General features: G+C 36.6%; 1 protein-coding gene across 1 annotated transcript in view; it reads left to right on the top strand.

Annotated features, from left to right (window-relative positions):
• The window catches only part of THSD7A (thrombospondin type 1 domain containing 7A), a 367,936-nt gene extending 351,346 nt beyond the window's left edge, over window positions 1-16,590 (top strand). The window contains exons 28-33 of the mRNA XM_070730018.1: window positions 1,968-2,141; window positions 3,741-3,836; window positions 8,197-8,279; window positions 9,470-9,677; window positions 12,539-12,626; window positions 14,828-16,590. Coding sequence (XP_070586119.1) covers window positions 1,968-2,141; window positions 3,741-3,836; window positions 8,197-8,279; window positions 9,470-9,677; window positions 12,539-12,626; window positions 14,828-14,912 — 734 coding nt within the window. The 3' untranslated portion in view covers window positions 14,913-16,590. The remainder of the gene's footprint in view (window positions 1-1,967; window positions 2,142-3,740; window positions 3,837-8,196; window positions 8,280-9,469; window positions 9,678-12,538; window positions 12,627-14,827) is intronic.
• Window positions 16,591-17,426: the final 836 nt, after the last annotated feature.

Below are 17,426 nucleotides of genomic sequence, written 5' to 3'. Positions count from 1 at the left end.
CCATTTTTTAAGCAGCAAATGTTTTGCCTGGTTCTCTCAATCTATAGTGAAATTTTCATGATGTTTACAAGCATAGAGTTTGCTTAATAGAAACTGAAAATTATTATTTCTGTTACAATTAAATAATTTGATTTTTTTTATTTAAAAAGAAGGAAAACCTACATGTGTTTTCTGGCACATTTTTCTAATACTTATACATTTTGTACAGATTTTCCTGAGATACAGATTTGTATAAGTTTTTTTTAATCTAATGTGATACCTTTTTGTGCCCTGGTTTCTTCGTTGTGTAGAAATGTCCTTACTATAGGTGTTTTGTACATTTCTTTAAATTCCCAAGCACACTGAGGATTGGTAAGTACAATTTGTGTGTCAGGGGTGGTGGTGGTTGCATAGGTATGGAATAGATATGGATATAAACTATTTACATTTCCATGGAATTTGAGATGGAACTAATTTTTCCTACATTTCTGATTAAAGTTTTGTAGGTTTGAGCATTTGTCAATGATCCTAAATTCCCCGAAGAGCTTATTCATTCACAATTGTTCCAGGTTCTCTTTTGTTTTCTTCAATGAATAATCCCATGCCAGCATCTAAAATGCCAAAATAAACCCTTGCATGGATTTTTGCTGTGTTTTATTATTTTAAATCTGCTATCTCTCTTAACCACATTGTTAAACTATAACTCCCAGCATCTGTCTTACGCTTATCGAAAGCTTCTGGGACATTGTAGTCAGCAAAACTGGGCTTTTAAAAGTTTCCCCTTCCTTTCCTGAAAGAGCTCAGTTTAGATCCTTTCAAAACAAGACTAGAATTTCAGTACTTGAAATGAGACAGGTGAGCTTTTTCCCTCTGATGAAGTCTAGTGTCCAATTCTACCTCAGAAGGAGAAGTAATAAGAGTTATTGACCTCCTTTTTATTGTCAAGAATAAGAATTATGTGATTCAAAGAGCAAAAATACGATTAATAGCTCTTACACATATGTGACTAACCTTTCCCTTGATCATATTGAAGCAGCTGTGCTTTGCAGTTGTTGGTTTCTGAGTCGGGTTGGTTTCTTGCAGATGGTTCATGCCCATGTGTATACCTAGACACATGGTCCTATTGCTTACCAATATTCTGCTGCCAAAGTTATTTAGTTCCAATGGCTAAAGAGTTAGTTAAACTAGAACTTGGAAGACGCAGGCTCAGTTCATCCTTCTTATGGAAAGTCACTGCATGACTTTCAGGCAAATTCTTCCATTGGTTCAGCCTTCATTGCAGGATTTTGGAAAACTTAAGAGTGGGCTATGCTTACATACTCTGGCTTGAGCTCCTGGTGGTGGTGAAATGACATGATTTCAATCTAATAATCATAATTTGGACCGTCTAAGCATCACAGTTTCTAAGTAAAAAATCACATAACCACGCTAGGCTTATGATCTCACTTCCTCTTTAGTCATTAAATCGTTATATGACCAAAGTTAAAACTTTACCTCAGTTTTTTTCTTTAATTTGTTGCAAGCCAGTGACAACAAATTAAATATGTATGGGATAAAGTTTTGTAGGTTTGAGCATTTGAGCATATATACACACAAATATATATGTATGGGATGTTGAGATTGTTGTACATGCAACTCTTGGTTACAAACTTTTTTTCCATACACTTTAATTCTGAACCATCACTAAATGAGGCAGTTGGTGAGGACTACCTCTTATTTAGATTATTATTTTATTATTTATTAAATTTACGTGCTACTCATTGTAAATAATATTGTGTAGAAATATACTTTTGTAATCTGTTAAATCAAGGAAACTAAAATATATAGTAGTTATATAAATTCATGCTCCATACAGAGGTTTGGGAGTGAAGTTTAATTTAAAAAACAAATTTGGGTAGAATGCTAATTAGCGGTAAGAAATAATTACAAACCCTTTTTCTTTGCTAACATGTTGGGTTATTTATATGCCCCCTCCCCTTGCTTTGTAGGTGATTGTTACTTAAAGGAGTGGTCACACTGGAGCATTTGTCAGCTTACCTGCATCAATGGGGAAGATCTTGGTTTTGGAGGAATACAGGTTCGATCACGAGCAGTGATTGTTCAAGATGTAGAAAATCAGCACCTTTGTCCAAACCAAGCCTTGGAGACAAGACAATGTAATGGTAAGTGCCAGAAACTACAACAATGTATGTGCCATTCTGCTAATAAACACTTTAAAAAATGGGGGAGGGACATCTCTCTCCTGTTACAGATACAAAAACCAAATATAGCGTTCCCTCAATTTTCGCGGGTTCGAACTTCACGGAACGTCTATACCACCGTTTTTCAAAAATATTTTTTCCCCTATATCACGGTTTTTCCCACCCGATGACGTCATATGTCATTGACAAACTTTCGTCTGCCTTTAAAAAACATTTTTTTAATAAACTTTAATAAATAAACATGGTGAGTAATAATCTAAATGGTTGCTAAGGGAATGGGAAATTGTAATTCAGGGGTTTAAAGTGTTAAGGGAAGGCTTGTAATACTGTTCATAGCCAAAAATAGTGTATTTACTTCTGCATCTCTACTTCGCGGAAATTCGACTTTCGCGGGTGGTCTCGGAATGCATCCCCGCAAAAATTGAGGGAACACTGTACACACTTTTTCTCTGTGTGCTGTCTATAAAAAGGGTAGAGTCCATAGTTGAGCACTGATACATGCATTGCTCTAGTCAGAAGGCAGGGTTGTGTTCTAACTTACCTTGCCACTGGTTCGCTTCCTCCCATGCTGAGTAGCTGCACGCTCATTGCACAGGCATGCATGGGCACATATGAATACACAGTGCTGAAAACTCAAAGCTTAGTAAAGCTGTTACTATTGGTGCATACACAAAAGCACAAAACAAGATGGCGGTGCCCACGGACCAGCACCAACAGAACCAGCTCTGTGGCATCACCACCATTTTACTAATGGTTCTAAAGAACTGGCTAGAACCAGTAGGATCTCATCTCTGGCAGAAAGCCAGTTCCAACCAAATATCTCAACAAAAGAGTTGCAACATTGCTGCCATTTATGGCAGAATGGACTTAACAAGATAATTCATGTGCTGATGACATCTAGGCTTAATTCAAGTAAGAGCTGCCTTTGAAACAAAACAAAATCTGGTGGAGAATGTTACTCCAACTGAGCATCGGAAAGGATGTTGCTGAGTTTAAAACAGCTTTATTAAGTTTTTTTTAAACCCATCTTTTGGTCCAATTGAAAGTGCTGGTGCTTTTTTCAACTGGTAGGAGCTTTGAGTCAAATACCTGTTGTATTGTCCCTTCCAGATGAATCTAACATTTGTATTGGACAATATGATCTTCTCAGTTTTAGACAATCATCACATGCCAGGATAAGAAAAAGGCCTTTTAATGATGATATTAGAATCACAGAATGCTCACTTAAGAGAATGTTACTTGCTGTTCTAAATTGAACAAGTTTTATTGTTCTTAAAGTTATAAATATTTTAAATGGCAATTGATCATATGCTACTGTTGTTTACTGTGCATCCATTTATTATCTGTATTAATTTTTAATATTCCTGAACTATAAAATGTTTTCTTTGAAAACTAAATATGTCTAAAATAAATATACATATGAACTAGGTGAGATTTGATGTGTCATCCTAATTCCTGCTCATATACTGATCTTATTAATAAAACTAACCACCAGGCATAACCTTCCAATCCAAGCCAAAGGCTAAAATATAATGGAATCTATCAATCTTTTCAATGCAGATGGCCATTGTTATGAATACAATTGGATGGCCAGTGCATGGAAGGGATCATCTCGGACTGTATGGTGCCAAAGATCAGATGGTTTAAATGTTACAGGTAATATTAATTTTACTTTCTTTTCTACTTTTTTGAAAACACTAAATTATGTTGTAAAATTATAGAAGATAATATCTTGTAAGAATTTTCTAGTATTTATATTAGAGATAGAAAGACTATGGCTATTCATCTCTTATTGAAAGAGACCTCCTGTCACACCCTCAACACAGCTGAAATCTGTTCTGTCTGGGTGCCCCCAGACTTCAACACCAACTGGAAAAAACAGCCAGACACGCTGGTAAAAACAAAGGCACTTTATAGTTTGAAAAATAAACACAGAGAAAAACCTGTTCTTCCCAACAGGCAGGCTATGAGACTTCACAGCAGAGTCCTGACGGCCAGACAATACAGCAGACTTCTTGCTGGCACACCCACCACTGTAGAGAATAAGACCCACACCTTTTTCCCCCAAGGTTTCAGTATTCAAAGTCACAAACCAGAATTCCAAGACGCCAAAGATCACAGCCAGGTCCCAGGACTCCCAAAGATAATACTCCACAAGCCAGGAAGGGTGGGTCTGCCTTTTCAGCCTTTCTGGAGAGCACCACACCCAAACCCAGCTGTTGCCTCTTTAGTGCTGAAAGTGCCTGGCTAATTGTCCCCTTCGTTGTGTTGCTCTTCTCTGCCGGAGATCGATGATTGCTTGTGCATTTTCATCTAAGGAATCCAGGCTGCTTGCTGGGGAGAGCTCCCCCTCGGGGGACTCTGGCTGTCCTCCCTCTCCCTCAGCCTGAGATTCCTCCTCCCCGTCTGCCTGAACCTCCTGTTCCTCATCCTCCCCCTCTGAGCAGGAAGCCGTCAGAGGATCAGCCGTTCCCTGAGGGGCCTCAGACAGAATCACAACAAAATCCAACAGAAGTTAGAGTTTATCAATAGCTGGAAAAGGTATATGATTCTTATTCCCAATTTAGAAAAAACAATAAAGTTGATAGGGCTGATAGAGGGCTGATAGAGGGCTAAATAAATGAGCTCCCATCCTATTATCTGAGAACAGCTTCCTTGAACCTGAATGGATTTGCTTTTGAGTAGATCTCTTATAATAATTACATCTATTTAGATCTGACTCCTTACAATTTTGAGTATAAATACTCAAACATGAACTTCATTTCAGAACTTGCCATGTTAGAGAAATCATACAAAGTCTTTATGAAAAATCGGGGAGCAATTGACATTTCTGCATGTAAAATTTAGCCTTGAATGTTAATCAAAAACAATTTTCATAATAGCATGCCACTCATAATGGATTTCAGTGCCAGTATAAATTTCCAAAAATTAGCAGTTTAAATGTCTATGATTAATTAAAAGATTACTGAATTCTTGTAGTCCTTTAATCTATGGATAGCTGCCATGAGACAGTAGGAAGCTATTTAGGAGCCATTAAATAACTTTTCTATGGAAAGCTTTTAAATTCTTGATAGGAATAGAAGTGTGTCAGAACTTTTAAGGTCTCTTGATAAATGTTAATGACTACTTATCAAAACCTATATTAATTAGCTATCATTTCTATAGCAGTGAGAATATCTAGTTAATAGGAAAGTCATTCATAGTCAAATAGCTTTTGCTTTAGCTACAATAAATTTGATACATAACAGCACATTCATTCAACAAGTTCCAATCTACTTTATTCACTTATTCATTACAGTGACTCATATTCAAAACATTGGAGTTCTGAATCAAGTTCCCGTGGCCATCATTTTGACTTTTTGACCTTAACCCAAGCATAAATAAATTCTTAATCAACATAAGCAGTTTTACATCTTACTCTTTAAGAGATAATTACCTACATAGCAATGAAACCACTGAAAAAGCAAGATATAACTATGTTAGATTTTGGGTGAAATCTATCCATTGAAATTTATAGTCTGCCTCTTCTATTCTGTGGTCATTTGGCATTAAATGAAATTCTTCTCTGATCATGGGATAGTTTGTATTTCCTTCCTATTGAAGCCTCGGTCACCATACTTTTTTTGAGAATCTAATAATCCTCAGAACTTTCTTTACAGAGCCAAGAAGATAAGATAAAAATTAAGAGTCCAATCTTGTGTACAATTGACAGGCAAGCTGATTCCTGGCTGATGGTTTTCATGGCTAAATTGCCAACTGCTCCTTGAGCAGAAGATGGCTGGAAGTTTAGGAAAACCTCAAATTGGATATCAGGCCTGAATAGTAATGTCCAACTTCTATTGCATCAGATCCTAGACCAATAGGCAGTCCAGACTGTCATTCCAGCCTTGATCATCTCATCTATAGACTATTGTGATTCATTTTCATAAGATGGTTCTTAAAGATCACGTAGAATCTTCAACCTATCCACAGTATATATGGCAAGACCAATGATGGACATAACCACAGTACACTCAAGTAAAACCTCCAATTTATGAATTGCATTTGTCGCCATTAAGTTCTGGGTTCAACTCGTGTTGTTTCACATCTATAAAGCTCTTAATAGCATTAGCCCCTGTTATCTGAGACACATAAAGTTGACATGCTCTATAAATCAAATAATATTATATGATGAGATTCATGAAGTTGGCTTTCTCTATCACAGAGCTATCACTTCCAAGATTCATAAGAGTCCTATCCTGCCTTTGTTGAAATCATCTTTAAAAACATTGCATTTAGCCAAGAGTTTGAGCTCGGATGGATGGCAGGCTTTTTATAGAAACACCTATGATAGATCATAAGTTTTGTTGTCATATTTGACAATATTGGTTTTTTTAAATCTATTTTTTATCATGGTACACTGCTGGACTCTATAGCTGTGCAGCCTGATAAATTTGAGAAGTAAATAAATAAAAATTAGTTAAACAGAAACTATGTTGCATTCCTCAAAATTATGTCATTCTTCCTAGAATATTTCCAAACACTATGTACATTGCTTTATAATCAATGTATTAAAGAGCTAAATTGTCTTCTAGAAGTAGCCAAATATTTTCACTGGTTTTTAACAGACATACATAATTTAGCTGGCTATGAAATGGTTATACATGTTCATTTGATGGCTCTGAACAACTCAAAATGTTTATTAGAAGATACATGGTAAGATTATATTTACATTTGTAATTGCTTAGAACACAGTTGCTTTCATTTGTTGGATTTCCATCACAGTATGATTGCTTTGTGTGGCCTTTTGATATCTACATTTTATTTTTGCAGATACCTTAATTCACAATGAAATGGGTGAGAAGGCAGTTTCTTCCTGTAGTTCCTCAGATGGCTGACATGTTTTAAGAAAGGCAATTGCAGGCATGTGCAACTGATGCCCGGATGTACACGCATTTTATCATGTCAGCTAGCAACATTGATTTGGCAGTCACTCCTTTGGTTAACCTACAGTTGCCTAATTGCCCCTAACTGCATCTACTGCTGTTCAGATGTCTACATTGTTTTTCACCATTGTGTGGGATGGGCATGGTTATTTACAGTAATTGGTGCTGCAGTCAACATTTATTTATTCAATTTATATTATCTCTTTTTACTCATTGAGCATTGAAACCTAATAGATTGCCAGAGTGAATAATATATAAAGTACATAACTTGGTTTTCTTATTACAAAGGCAAAGGTAGAGAACTGTGCATCTTCAAAGGCTGCAATGTTAATTCTGGCTCAGAATAATGGTGAAAACCTATGTGGCTTTAATAAATCCCAAGTAACCATGCTGAATTAATAACCTCCATCTACTGAGAATCAAGACCAAAACCCAAAGAAAACTCATGTCTTGGGAAATGATAACTTATTTTCTTCATTATAATTTTATCTCACAGTTATATACCTTTTGGGGTGCTAGTGATATAACGATTTACCAAGGAACGATAAAGTATTTCATCATCTAAGGACTTTTTCGGAGTATAGGTATGGGAGCTGGGCCATTAATTTAACAGTATGAAACTGCAAAGGAGGTGAACTTATAGTCTTAAATATCACTTACTTCATTCTTTTGGTGAGGTCTGCTCATTTGGTGAGGTCTGCTCAGTATGTTGAGAGGTGAGATTTAAAGGACAGCAGTGTCTTGTATCATGTTATCACCTTTAATCAGTATCATGCTCACATTTGTGAATAATTAGGGCTCCTCCCACAAGGAATACAAAGAAGAAAACCACCACATTTTCCCGCCCCAAGATGTTTACATATTTGAGCTAGAGATAGGAAGATAATATATAGTGTATTAACATTCCCAAAGAGATACTAAGTGAAACAAATTCAGTAGTTTTGCTATACTTTTTCTCAATAGCATGCACAAGAAGTGAGAACATCCTCTCTTCCATTATGGACTGCTGGTTTTCTTTTCCTAGATAAAGCAGGTATTTCCCGGTTAGTAAATTATGATTGTGCCAAAATGCCATTTGTTTTGTTCTGCAGGAGGTTGCTTAATGATGCACCAACCAGATGTGGACAGGTCATGTAAGCCAGCATGCAGCCAGTCCCATTCTTACTGTAGTGAGGTATGTGCTACTACAGGTCAGGTTTTTGACATAGGGCCACAGTGTCATTGGTCGTGCATCATATTAGAACAGTAGGAAAGCCCACAATGTTTAATTGGAAAACCTGTTGCAAGCACCACCTTAAAGACTGGTGAAAGATATTTTACTCTCTTGGCTATTATTTTGCAGATTTTACATATCTCCATTCTTATGCTTCATATTGTTTAGTGAGAGTTCCAAGCATTACCTCTCTTTAGTCTTCTTTGGCAAGAGGAAAGACAGGCAAATAAAACAGAGTTAAATTGGCCACACTATTCTTGAAGAAAGAGTACATACATTGTTTAAGACTCCCTGACACTCTAAACTCAAGTTGAGCTGTTAGTCAGAATGAAAAATCCACTTTAGTTAGGAAAGGCTGTAAGCCGAAAGCAAATCTGAATTATTGGGAACTGAATTACAGTATATGAGCTCTTGGGCTTGACCTGCACCCTTGCAAATCGGCCCTAGAAGGCAGTTTTACCATTCTTAATATTACATTTTCCAAATCTGGCATGGAAAGGGGTATCATCTTGTCTAGCCAACCTGTCATTTTCAATCAGTAGATCTGGGGATTATAGAAATTGAAAACCCTTCTGTACCTTGGACCTGCTGTATCTGCCCCAAGTTCAGATATTCAGCCCTTGCTGTTACTTCATAGCAGCATGTTTTCTTCATTCTTGACTGAGACATTTCCAAGGATTCTTACTACTTGTATGAGAATCAGGCGTTGACATACATTATAATAAAACATAAAGTTCTGCATTCTTGACTTCCTTGGTACAAAAACCCTATACACAAAAATATGATCAAAATGACGTACAACATTTATAGGCTGCAATGGGTAAAACAAGTACCATTATATTTAAAAACTGGGTAAAGGATGCTCAATACTGAATCACTTTTAATTGCATGTGCACACACAACTATAAGCCTAGTACATGGCTTACAATATAGTTCTTGTTTCTTGATTCAAAATGGCTGGGAAATACACTATGGACTTTTTGTCCAGTATTTATTATTGTTTTATGGTGACCCCAGAAATATTAACAAAAAAGTGAACAATCATGGGCTTCTCTGGGGTTATCGATTGCTTATCAATGTTGTGTTATATTCTGTGGCTTTTGAAGTGATATGACTTTGCTACAGTGTGTAAAACATTTGTTCCTCTGCAGACCAGAATGTGTGTTTGTGAAGAAGGATTTACAGAAGTAATGTCTTCTAATGACACACTTGAGCAGTGCACTCGCATCCCGGTGGTAGTTATCCCCACAGAGAATCATAAAGAAGATGTGAAAACTAGTCGAGCTATAAACCCCACACAGACACCTATCACCACATCAGGACGAGGAAGAACTTGGTTCCTCCAACCTTTTGCCCCAGGTGAAATTTTACATGGATAGTTAGTGATATTAGGTCATATAAATTGAATGGAATAAAAAAAATGTAGACATTTATAATATTGTATGATAGAAGGCAGAGAGACCAATGATTCTTGATCTTACTACCTCAAGCCATTCCAGTTATTAATAGTATACAAAGGAGACATGATTATTTTCAGTCTCTTCTGAGCTCTTGTTATACAATAGAAGTTTATTGGATTATTGATACTTCGATTCAGAGTGCCAAAAAATGATTTTGCACAAAAGCATTGCATAAAATAAATATGGCATTATCTTAGATAAGATTTAATCTTCACAATTTTTTCTCTTGCACAGATAATTACTCTTTTAATTACCTAACATGTAACCCTATCTATAGGAATTACATAGGAACATAGTTCCCTCTAAGCTGAGCAGTGAGCAATCGCTCACTTAAAAATCATCATCAACTCAGAATTTTCCAAACCTGCTCAGAAGCCGAGAGGGAAAGAGTGAGAGGGAAGGAGAGAGAGAGGAAGAGAGAGAAACAGATAGAAAAAAGAGAGGAAGGAAAAGAGAAAGAAAAAGAATGGGAGTAAGGAAGAGAGAAAGAAAATCAAAATCTAGTTTGAAACTAGCTCAACTATTTTAGTGACATTTTGATATTGATAGAGTTGCCCTATTATGAGCTCACTGTTATAGACACACAGTACAGTATTTTATTTTGAAATTCTCTGAGGCAAAACAGGGTGGGTTTTTTGTTTGTTTGTTTGTTTGTTTGTGTATTTATTTATTTATTTATCTATCTATCTATCTATTTATTTATTTATTTATTTATTTATTTATTTATTTATTTATTTATTTATTTATCATTTCTGTGCCGCCCAGTCCCGAAGGGACTGCCGCTCAGACACTATACTTTTCCGCCCACCCCCCAAAAAAATTAGAGGGAACACTGCATAGGAATAAGTTTAGCTTGAGCAGAACAGAACAACAACAGAGTGGGAAGGCCCTTGGAGGTCTACTAGTCCAATTCCCTGTCAAGTAGGAAACACAAACCTATTTCAGACAAATAGTTGTCCAATCTCTTCTTAGAAATCTCCAGTATTGGGGCACGCACAACTTCTAGAGGCAAGTCATTCTACTGATCGTTTTACCGGTCAGGAAATTTCTCCTTGGTTGTAGGTTGGTTCTCTCCTTGATTAGCATTCATTAATTGCTTCTTGCCCTGCCTTCAAGTGTTTCCCTTAGATCTAAATAAAGGTTTTGTGACCAAGAAAGGAAGAGGGAGAAGAATTAAGTAACATTATATAAAGCACGTATAAATTCATAGTCATCAAACAGTTTTAGTGACTAACAGGGAAAAAACCCCCCACATTTAACATTTTATTGATATTTATTTATTTATAGGACTTGTGTCCTATATTTATTTATTTATTTATTTATAGGACGTCACCTACAAAAAGATATTGACAAAATTGAACGGGTCCAAAGACGGGCTACAAGAATGGTGGAAGGTCTTAAGCATAAAACGTATCAGGAAAGACTTAATGAACTCAATCTGTATAGTCTGGAGCAGTGATTTTCAACCTTTCTTGAGCCGTGGCACATTTTTTACATTTACGAAACCCTGGGGCACATTGAGCGGGGGGCGGGGGGGCTAAAAAAAGTTTGGACAAAAAAATTCTCTCTCTCTCTCTTCCTCCCTTTCACTCTATTTCTCTCTCCCTCCCTCTTTCTCTCCCTTCATCTCTCTTTCTCTCTCTATCCATCCCTCTTTCTTTTCCTTCTTTCCTCTCTTTTTTGCTCTCTTTCTCCCTCCCTACCTCCCTCTATGTCTTTCTCTCTCTCTCCTTCCCTCCCTCTCTTTCTCTCTCTCCCTTGCTTTCTCTCTCTCTCTTGCTCTCTCTCTTTCTTTCTTTCTTTCTTTCTCTCTTTCTTTCTTTTTCTTGTTCTCATTCTCTCTTGCTTGCTTTCTTTCTTTCTTGCTTTCTCTCTTCCTTTCTTTCTCTCTCTGAGCTTCGCGGCACACCTGACCATGTCTCGCGGCACACTAGTGTGCCACGGCACACTAGTTGAAAAACACTGGTCTGGAGGACAGAAGGAAAAGGGGGACATTTAAATATGTCAAAGGGTTAAATAAGGTCCAGGAGGGAAGTGTTTTTAATAGGAAAGTGAACACAAGAACAAGGGGACAAAATCTGAAGTTAGTTGGGGGAAAGATCAAAAGCAACATGAGAAAATATTATTTTACTGAAAGAGTAGTAGATCCTTGGAACAAACTTCCAGCAGATGTGGTAGATAAATCCACAGTAACTGAATTTAAACATGCCTGGGATAAACATATATCCATCCTAAGATAAAATACAGAAAATAGTATAAGGGCAGACTAGATAGACCATGAGGTCTTTTTCTGCTGTCAGACTTCTATGTTTCTATGTTTCTATGTGTGCCGCCCCTCTCCGCGGACTCAGGGCTGCTTACAACATATTCTTAGGAAAAAAGCCAAAGCTTTTTTGTATTCTCTTTGTAATGTCTTTGTTTGAAGTTATATTGAGTTGATCAATAATATACAAAAGAATCAAGCCATTAAAAGATCTTACAAGTTTCCAAAAACATGAATTCTAGACACATTCAGATACTACATCTGATTCAAGACAAAACATATTCCTCAAAGTGATACCTGAATAAAAGTTTTGTTCTTCATTCTTCACCATTTTTTTCTATTGAGATGCTTCAAGAAAAGATATAATCTTACTTACCAACCAAGCAAGCATGTCTAACATCAAAAATGCATCATTTGTTGATAACACCTACTGTACTTTTTAAAAATATCTGATTGGCACTAACTGATTACTAATGACTAACATACATTTATTTTAGATGGGAAGCTGAAGACCTGGGTTTATGGTGTAGCTGCTGGTGCATTTGTTTTGCTCATCTTTGTAATATCTATGACCTATCTAGCCTGGTGAGTTTTATCGTTAATTATATTTTTCCTCAAAAATAGTATATAGTAAATATACAAATAGACATACATTTGTTTCAATGTATTCCTTCCATTTTAATACTGAATGTTTAGTGAGTGTTCCTCACTTGATTCCTATATTGTTATCTTCTGCCTATTCAAGCTAATGTTCAATTTCTCGATATGTGTTAACAATAGCTATGGGAACCAGGAACTCCATCACTAAATGATGTGGTCATAAAATACCATGTCATTCCATGCTGCATAGTGATGGAAATTCCAACCATCCCAGTCACTATGATGAAACAAGGATCATATGGTGAAAACCTCATATAATCATGACTTCCAACTTCCTTGGGGAATGGGCAAGCAATGATGGAAATCGTAATCACTTGGTTTCTCATAAACAAAGGTGATCATTCTGGCTGCTAGAGCTTATCCTAAGTGCCCTTCACTCAGTAGTGTCAAAACTTTGAACAATCACTAAATTCAAATCCAAAGAAGAGCTGTAATGTTTTATATGTTCTTCATTTGCTACCTCCACAACCGAATTCAACACCTATATTTGTACTTACAGTGGAGATGCTTAGTGGTTTGTTTATTCATTCATTCATTCATTCATTCATTCAAATCCATAAGCTATCCTTCTCCAGCGAACTATACATATACATACACACATGCACACAGGCACAGACACACACACACATCATTTTCAGCAAAAATATTTTACATACACACACACACACCACACGTGTGTGTGTATTTGTTTTCATAGATTTTCACGGGTACAGGTATGTAGGTCTTGGCATATTCGGGTGTAAGGTGCAGAGAATCTAGCGATGTTTTGATGAGGTCCCACTCATCATCTTCAAACTGGTGCCTTGGGTGAACAAAGCATGATTTGAACATCGTCCCTCTATAAATACTGGTGGGTGGGTGTGGATACTGGCTCAGCTGCTGCAAGTGGATTGGTTGGCTGTGTTGAAACATCCTGATTAGTTGGTGGGGTAATACCTTGGGTAATTGATGCAGTTGATTTATGTAGATTAGTAACTAATAACTACTTAGTAACTAATTAGTTATTAGTTAGGGTATAGGCCTATGACACGGGCAATGAGCAGATTGAGCATCATTATATAAAATCATCTATGTCTTCAATAGGGATTTTAATACTGATGAAGTTAGTAGAAGGCTAAGGTATGCTAAGTAATTTTAGTAGCTTTAGATAAACTTTAAGTTCCGGTGATCATGATGGCTATTGCCTCTTCATTTATAAATATACCTGGAACTTGCATTTTTAGGAGAATTCTTGATAGGTTGGTAGGTAGGTAGGTAGATAGACAGACAGACAGACAGACAGATAATTATTATTATTTATTAGATTTGTATGCCGCCCCTCTCCGAAGACTTGGGGTGGCTCACAACAGCAAAAACAGTACAAATCCAATAATTAAAATAGTTTAAAACCCTTAATATAAAAAACAATCATACATCTCATACAAACCATACATAAAACGGAAACAGCCCAGGGGAATCAATTTCCCCATGCCTGATGACAGAGGTGGGTTTTAAGGAGTTTACAAAAGGCAAGGAGGGTGGGGGCAATCCTAATCTCCTGGGGGAGTTGATTCCAGAGGGTAGGGGCCGCCACAGAGAAGGCTCTTCCCCTGGGTCCCACCAGACAACATTGTTTCGTCAACGGGACCCAGAGAAGGCCAACTCTGTGGGATCTAATCGGTCTCTGGGATTCGTGCGGCAGAAGGCGGTCCCGAAGATATAGATATAGAGATAGGTAGGTAGGTAGGTAGGTAGGTGGGTGGGTGGGTGGGTGGGTGGGTGGGTGGGTGGGTGGGTGGATAGATAGATAGATAGATAGATAGATAGATAGATAGATAGATAGATAGATAGATAGATAGATAGATAGATAGATAGATAGATAGATAGATAGATAGATAGATATTTGGCTATGACATGTCAATACATTTGTAATCTACATGGGTTGTTGTTGTTGTTGTTGTTGTTGTTTTTGCTGTTTCTTTCCTTCAGAATCTTGTAGATAAAGCAATTTAAACCAAATTATGAAAAGTGAGAACTGCTTATAAATCCATGTTGCCTTCTCATCCTGAATGAAATGACTAGCAAACCTATCTTGTCTGTTGGCTTAATCTGTTAGATTGCTAACTGTTTGCTTTTGCTTATTGCAGTAAAAAGCCAAAGAAACCACAGAGAAGACAGAATAACCGTCTGAAACCTTTAACCCTGGCTTATGATGGAGATGCGGACATGTAAAATAATTGCTTCTCATTCTTTAAACTTTTGAAACAGTAGTATTGAAAAACAGCATGCACATTGTGGACCTTACCAAACAGATGTTACACAAGACAAAGAAAAAAAGATAAGATGGATGGCTATGGATGTTCTAAGAAGGAATCTTTGTCCGTGACCACCAATTGGTACAGCAAATTCCAGTGGCCATTTTCAGTTGTAAGCACATCAGCTGAGCATCTTTATGCAGCGCTCTTTGAAACATACGAACTATAAAACCACTTGCATATTATGTTGAGATTTGGGAGTGTTGATACCAGAACAGTCTGCTGCATTAATCTAACTTTACTCAGTTAGCATGGGAAGATCATACCAGGTTGTCTATAATGCTTTATATCCAACATATATATATATGTATACTCAGTTGCATCATAGGTTAAAAAAATATCTCAAATGATATACTGGTTTAAAAAAACTTAGTGTTTAGCATCTTGTAAACTTTAACTGAGAATAACAAACTATTGAACAAGTTTTGGCATTTTTGGACGACAGGAGGCAGATTTCTGAACTAGCTTTTCAAAGAGGTAAAGACTTGCAAAATTCTTGTCTTGTTAGCAGTCCCAGGTACTAATGCACTACTACCACACATATTTATCAAGGAGTTAAGAATCTTCAGGTTCAAATTTTATACAAGTTGTCTGAACATTTAATATCGATGTGTAATACTTTTTACTTTCTCTAACTCTCAAACTGTTGCCTGGAACTTTTTTGCTACAGATAAGGCAATTTTTTTGCACTATATTAGTGCCGCATGTTATGCACTTATTAATGAGTATTGCCATAGAAACTGTCTCTTTTCAGTAAGGGTAATGGTGAAAATCCTACATCAGACAGACATTTGTCAGTAAATTTTTGATTCCTAATAAAAGTAGAGATCAGTTTCCAAAATGTTACTGAAAAGACAAGCTAACACAACTACTGTTTATATACTAGTCTTGTAAAAGCAGCTGTTTTTTAGTCAAAATCCTGGCAGTAATGTAAGCGTCTACTTTCAGACTCTGACCAACTTCTACAGTTAGTAGATTTTCAAGTTGATTTCTTATTTCTTTGAAGGTTGTAAATGACTAGATTTTTATATTGCTAACTTTATAAAAAAGAAAAAAAGAAAAAAAGTGGTTGTGCGCTAATCTTGGGGGGAAATACTTAACAAAACAGTGTCTCAATATGCTCAGTGGAAGAAATAAGAATTTACTACTTATTTTTCTCCTGCTAATGGAAAGTATTTCATTAATGAATGATTGATAGTCTTGTTCTTTCTATTTCGGATAATCTGATATAATCTTGAGTTTGTCTGATTTTTTTTTAATCTATTTTTTTGGTGGGGACTTTTTTTTCAGGACAATGCCTACTACAGGTTATATTTTAAAATATATTCTGATTCATCTTTGTCAGATACCTAGTCTAAGATGGAAACTGTAATGTGTTCACAGAATTTTCTCACTTGAAACGCCTCTGTAGTCACTTTAAGAGATAGAAATGGTATTTTCACGATTCTTTTGAATTGAACTATCATGGTGCAAAACAACGTACAAGCTTTTCCTCCAATGTGTAACTTTTTATGTAATCATTCTGGTAATAGCTGCTTCATTTCTTTTATCTGCTTCCATCCCGAGGTTTGTATTAAAATATGAATTCAATTTTATTGCTATTCAGAACCATTTAACATTTCCAAAAAATAATGCCTTTCAAATAATGTCCGTTTAAGATCATGTGTATGCCTATATATCTCTAGCTATGAACAGATAAATAAGCAATAGCTCATCAACTTTATCAGACTCCTGCTACACACGATATTATTAGTTCTGACATCTCAGGTCTTTGTCAATAAGCTAAATATTCTTAATATGAGTATTATGCCTGGAGCACCATGTAGTGGTTAATTAAATCAGGCAATATGTTGCCTATAGCTCCCACTTCAGATCCTTGCCAGGCTTGCTGACTCAGCAAGCTTTTTAAAAACACTTTTTTTGTAAGAAAAGAAATGAAAAAAAGTACATGGGAAACTGGCCCCTGAATTGTGTGAGGCACCTGGGGTTATCTCTGGTAGCATATCAAAATCTGCAGGATGTTAGATGTGGTTTTCTGATTAAATCCCTATTCTTTTATAAGTAATATTTGATTTACAGTCATTCATTTAACAACAGTTTGAAATTACAATGGCCTCTGAAAAAGTATGACCTCTCTTCTAATTTAGATAGACACACCAGTCCTGTAGTTATATGATCACAATTTGGCCATTTGTCAACCAGCCCACTTATACCATAGTTGCGGTGTTTTGTGGTCATTTGACTGCCTTCCCACCAATATTGGGTTCTAAAACTGTTTGGTACCGGTTCTCGCACTCGCGCTTACATGTGCCCATGATGCTACTGCGCATGCACAGGAGCTTCTGCACATGCACAGAAGCAACCCGAGCTTCCTGCCACTAGTGCTACCTGTTATTAGAACCAGGCTGTACTGGGAGCAACCCACTGCTGC

This window comes from Erythrolamprus reginae, chromosome Z, assembly GCF_031021105.1.
Source record: "Erythrolamprus reginae isolate rEryReg1 chromosome Z, rEryReg1.hap1, whole genome shotgun sequence".
NCBI classification, from domain to species: Eukaryota; Metazoa; Chordata; class Lepidosauria; order Squamata; family Dipsadidae; genus Erythrolamprus; species Erythrolamprus reginae.
Note: the sequence above shows the minus strand (reverse complement) of the source record. Positions and strands in the feature narration are given on the sequence as shown.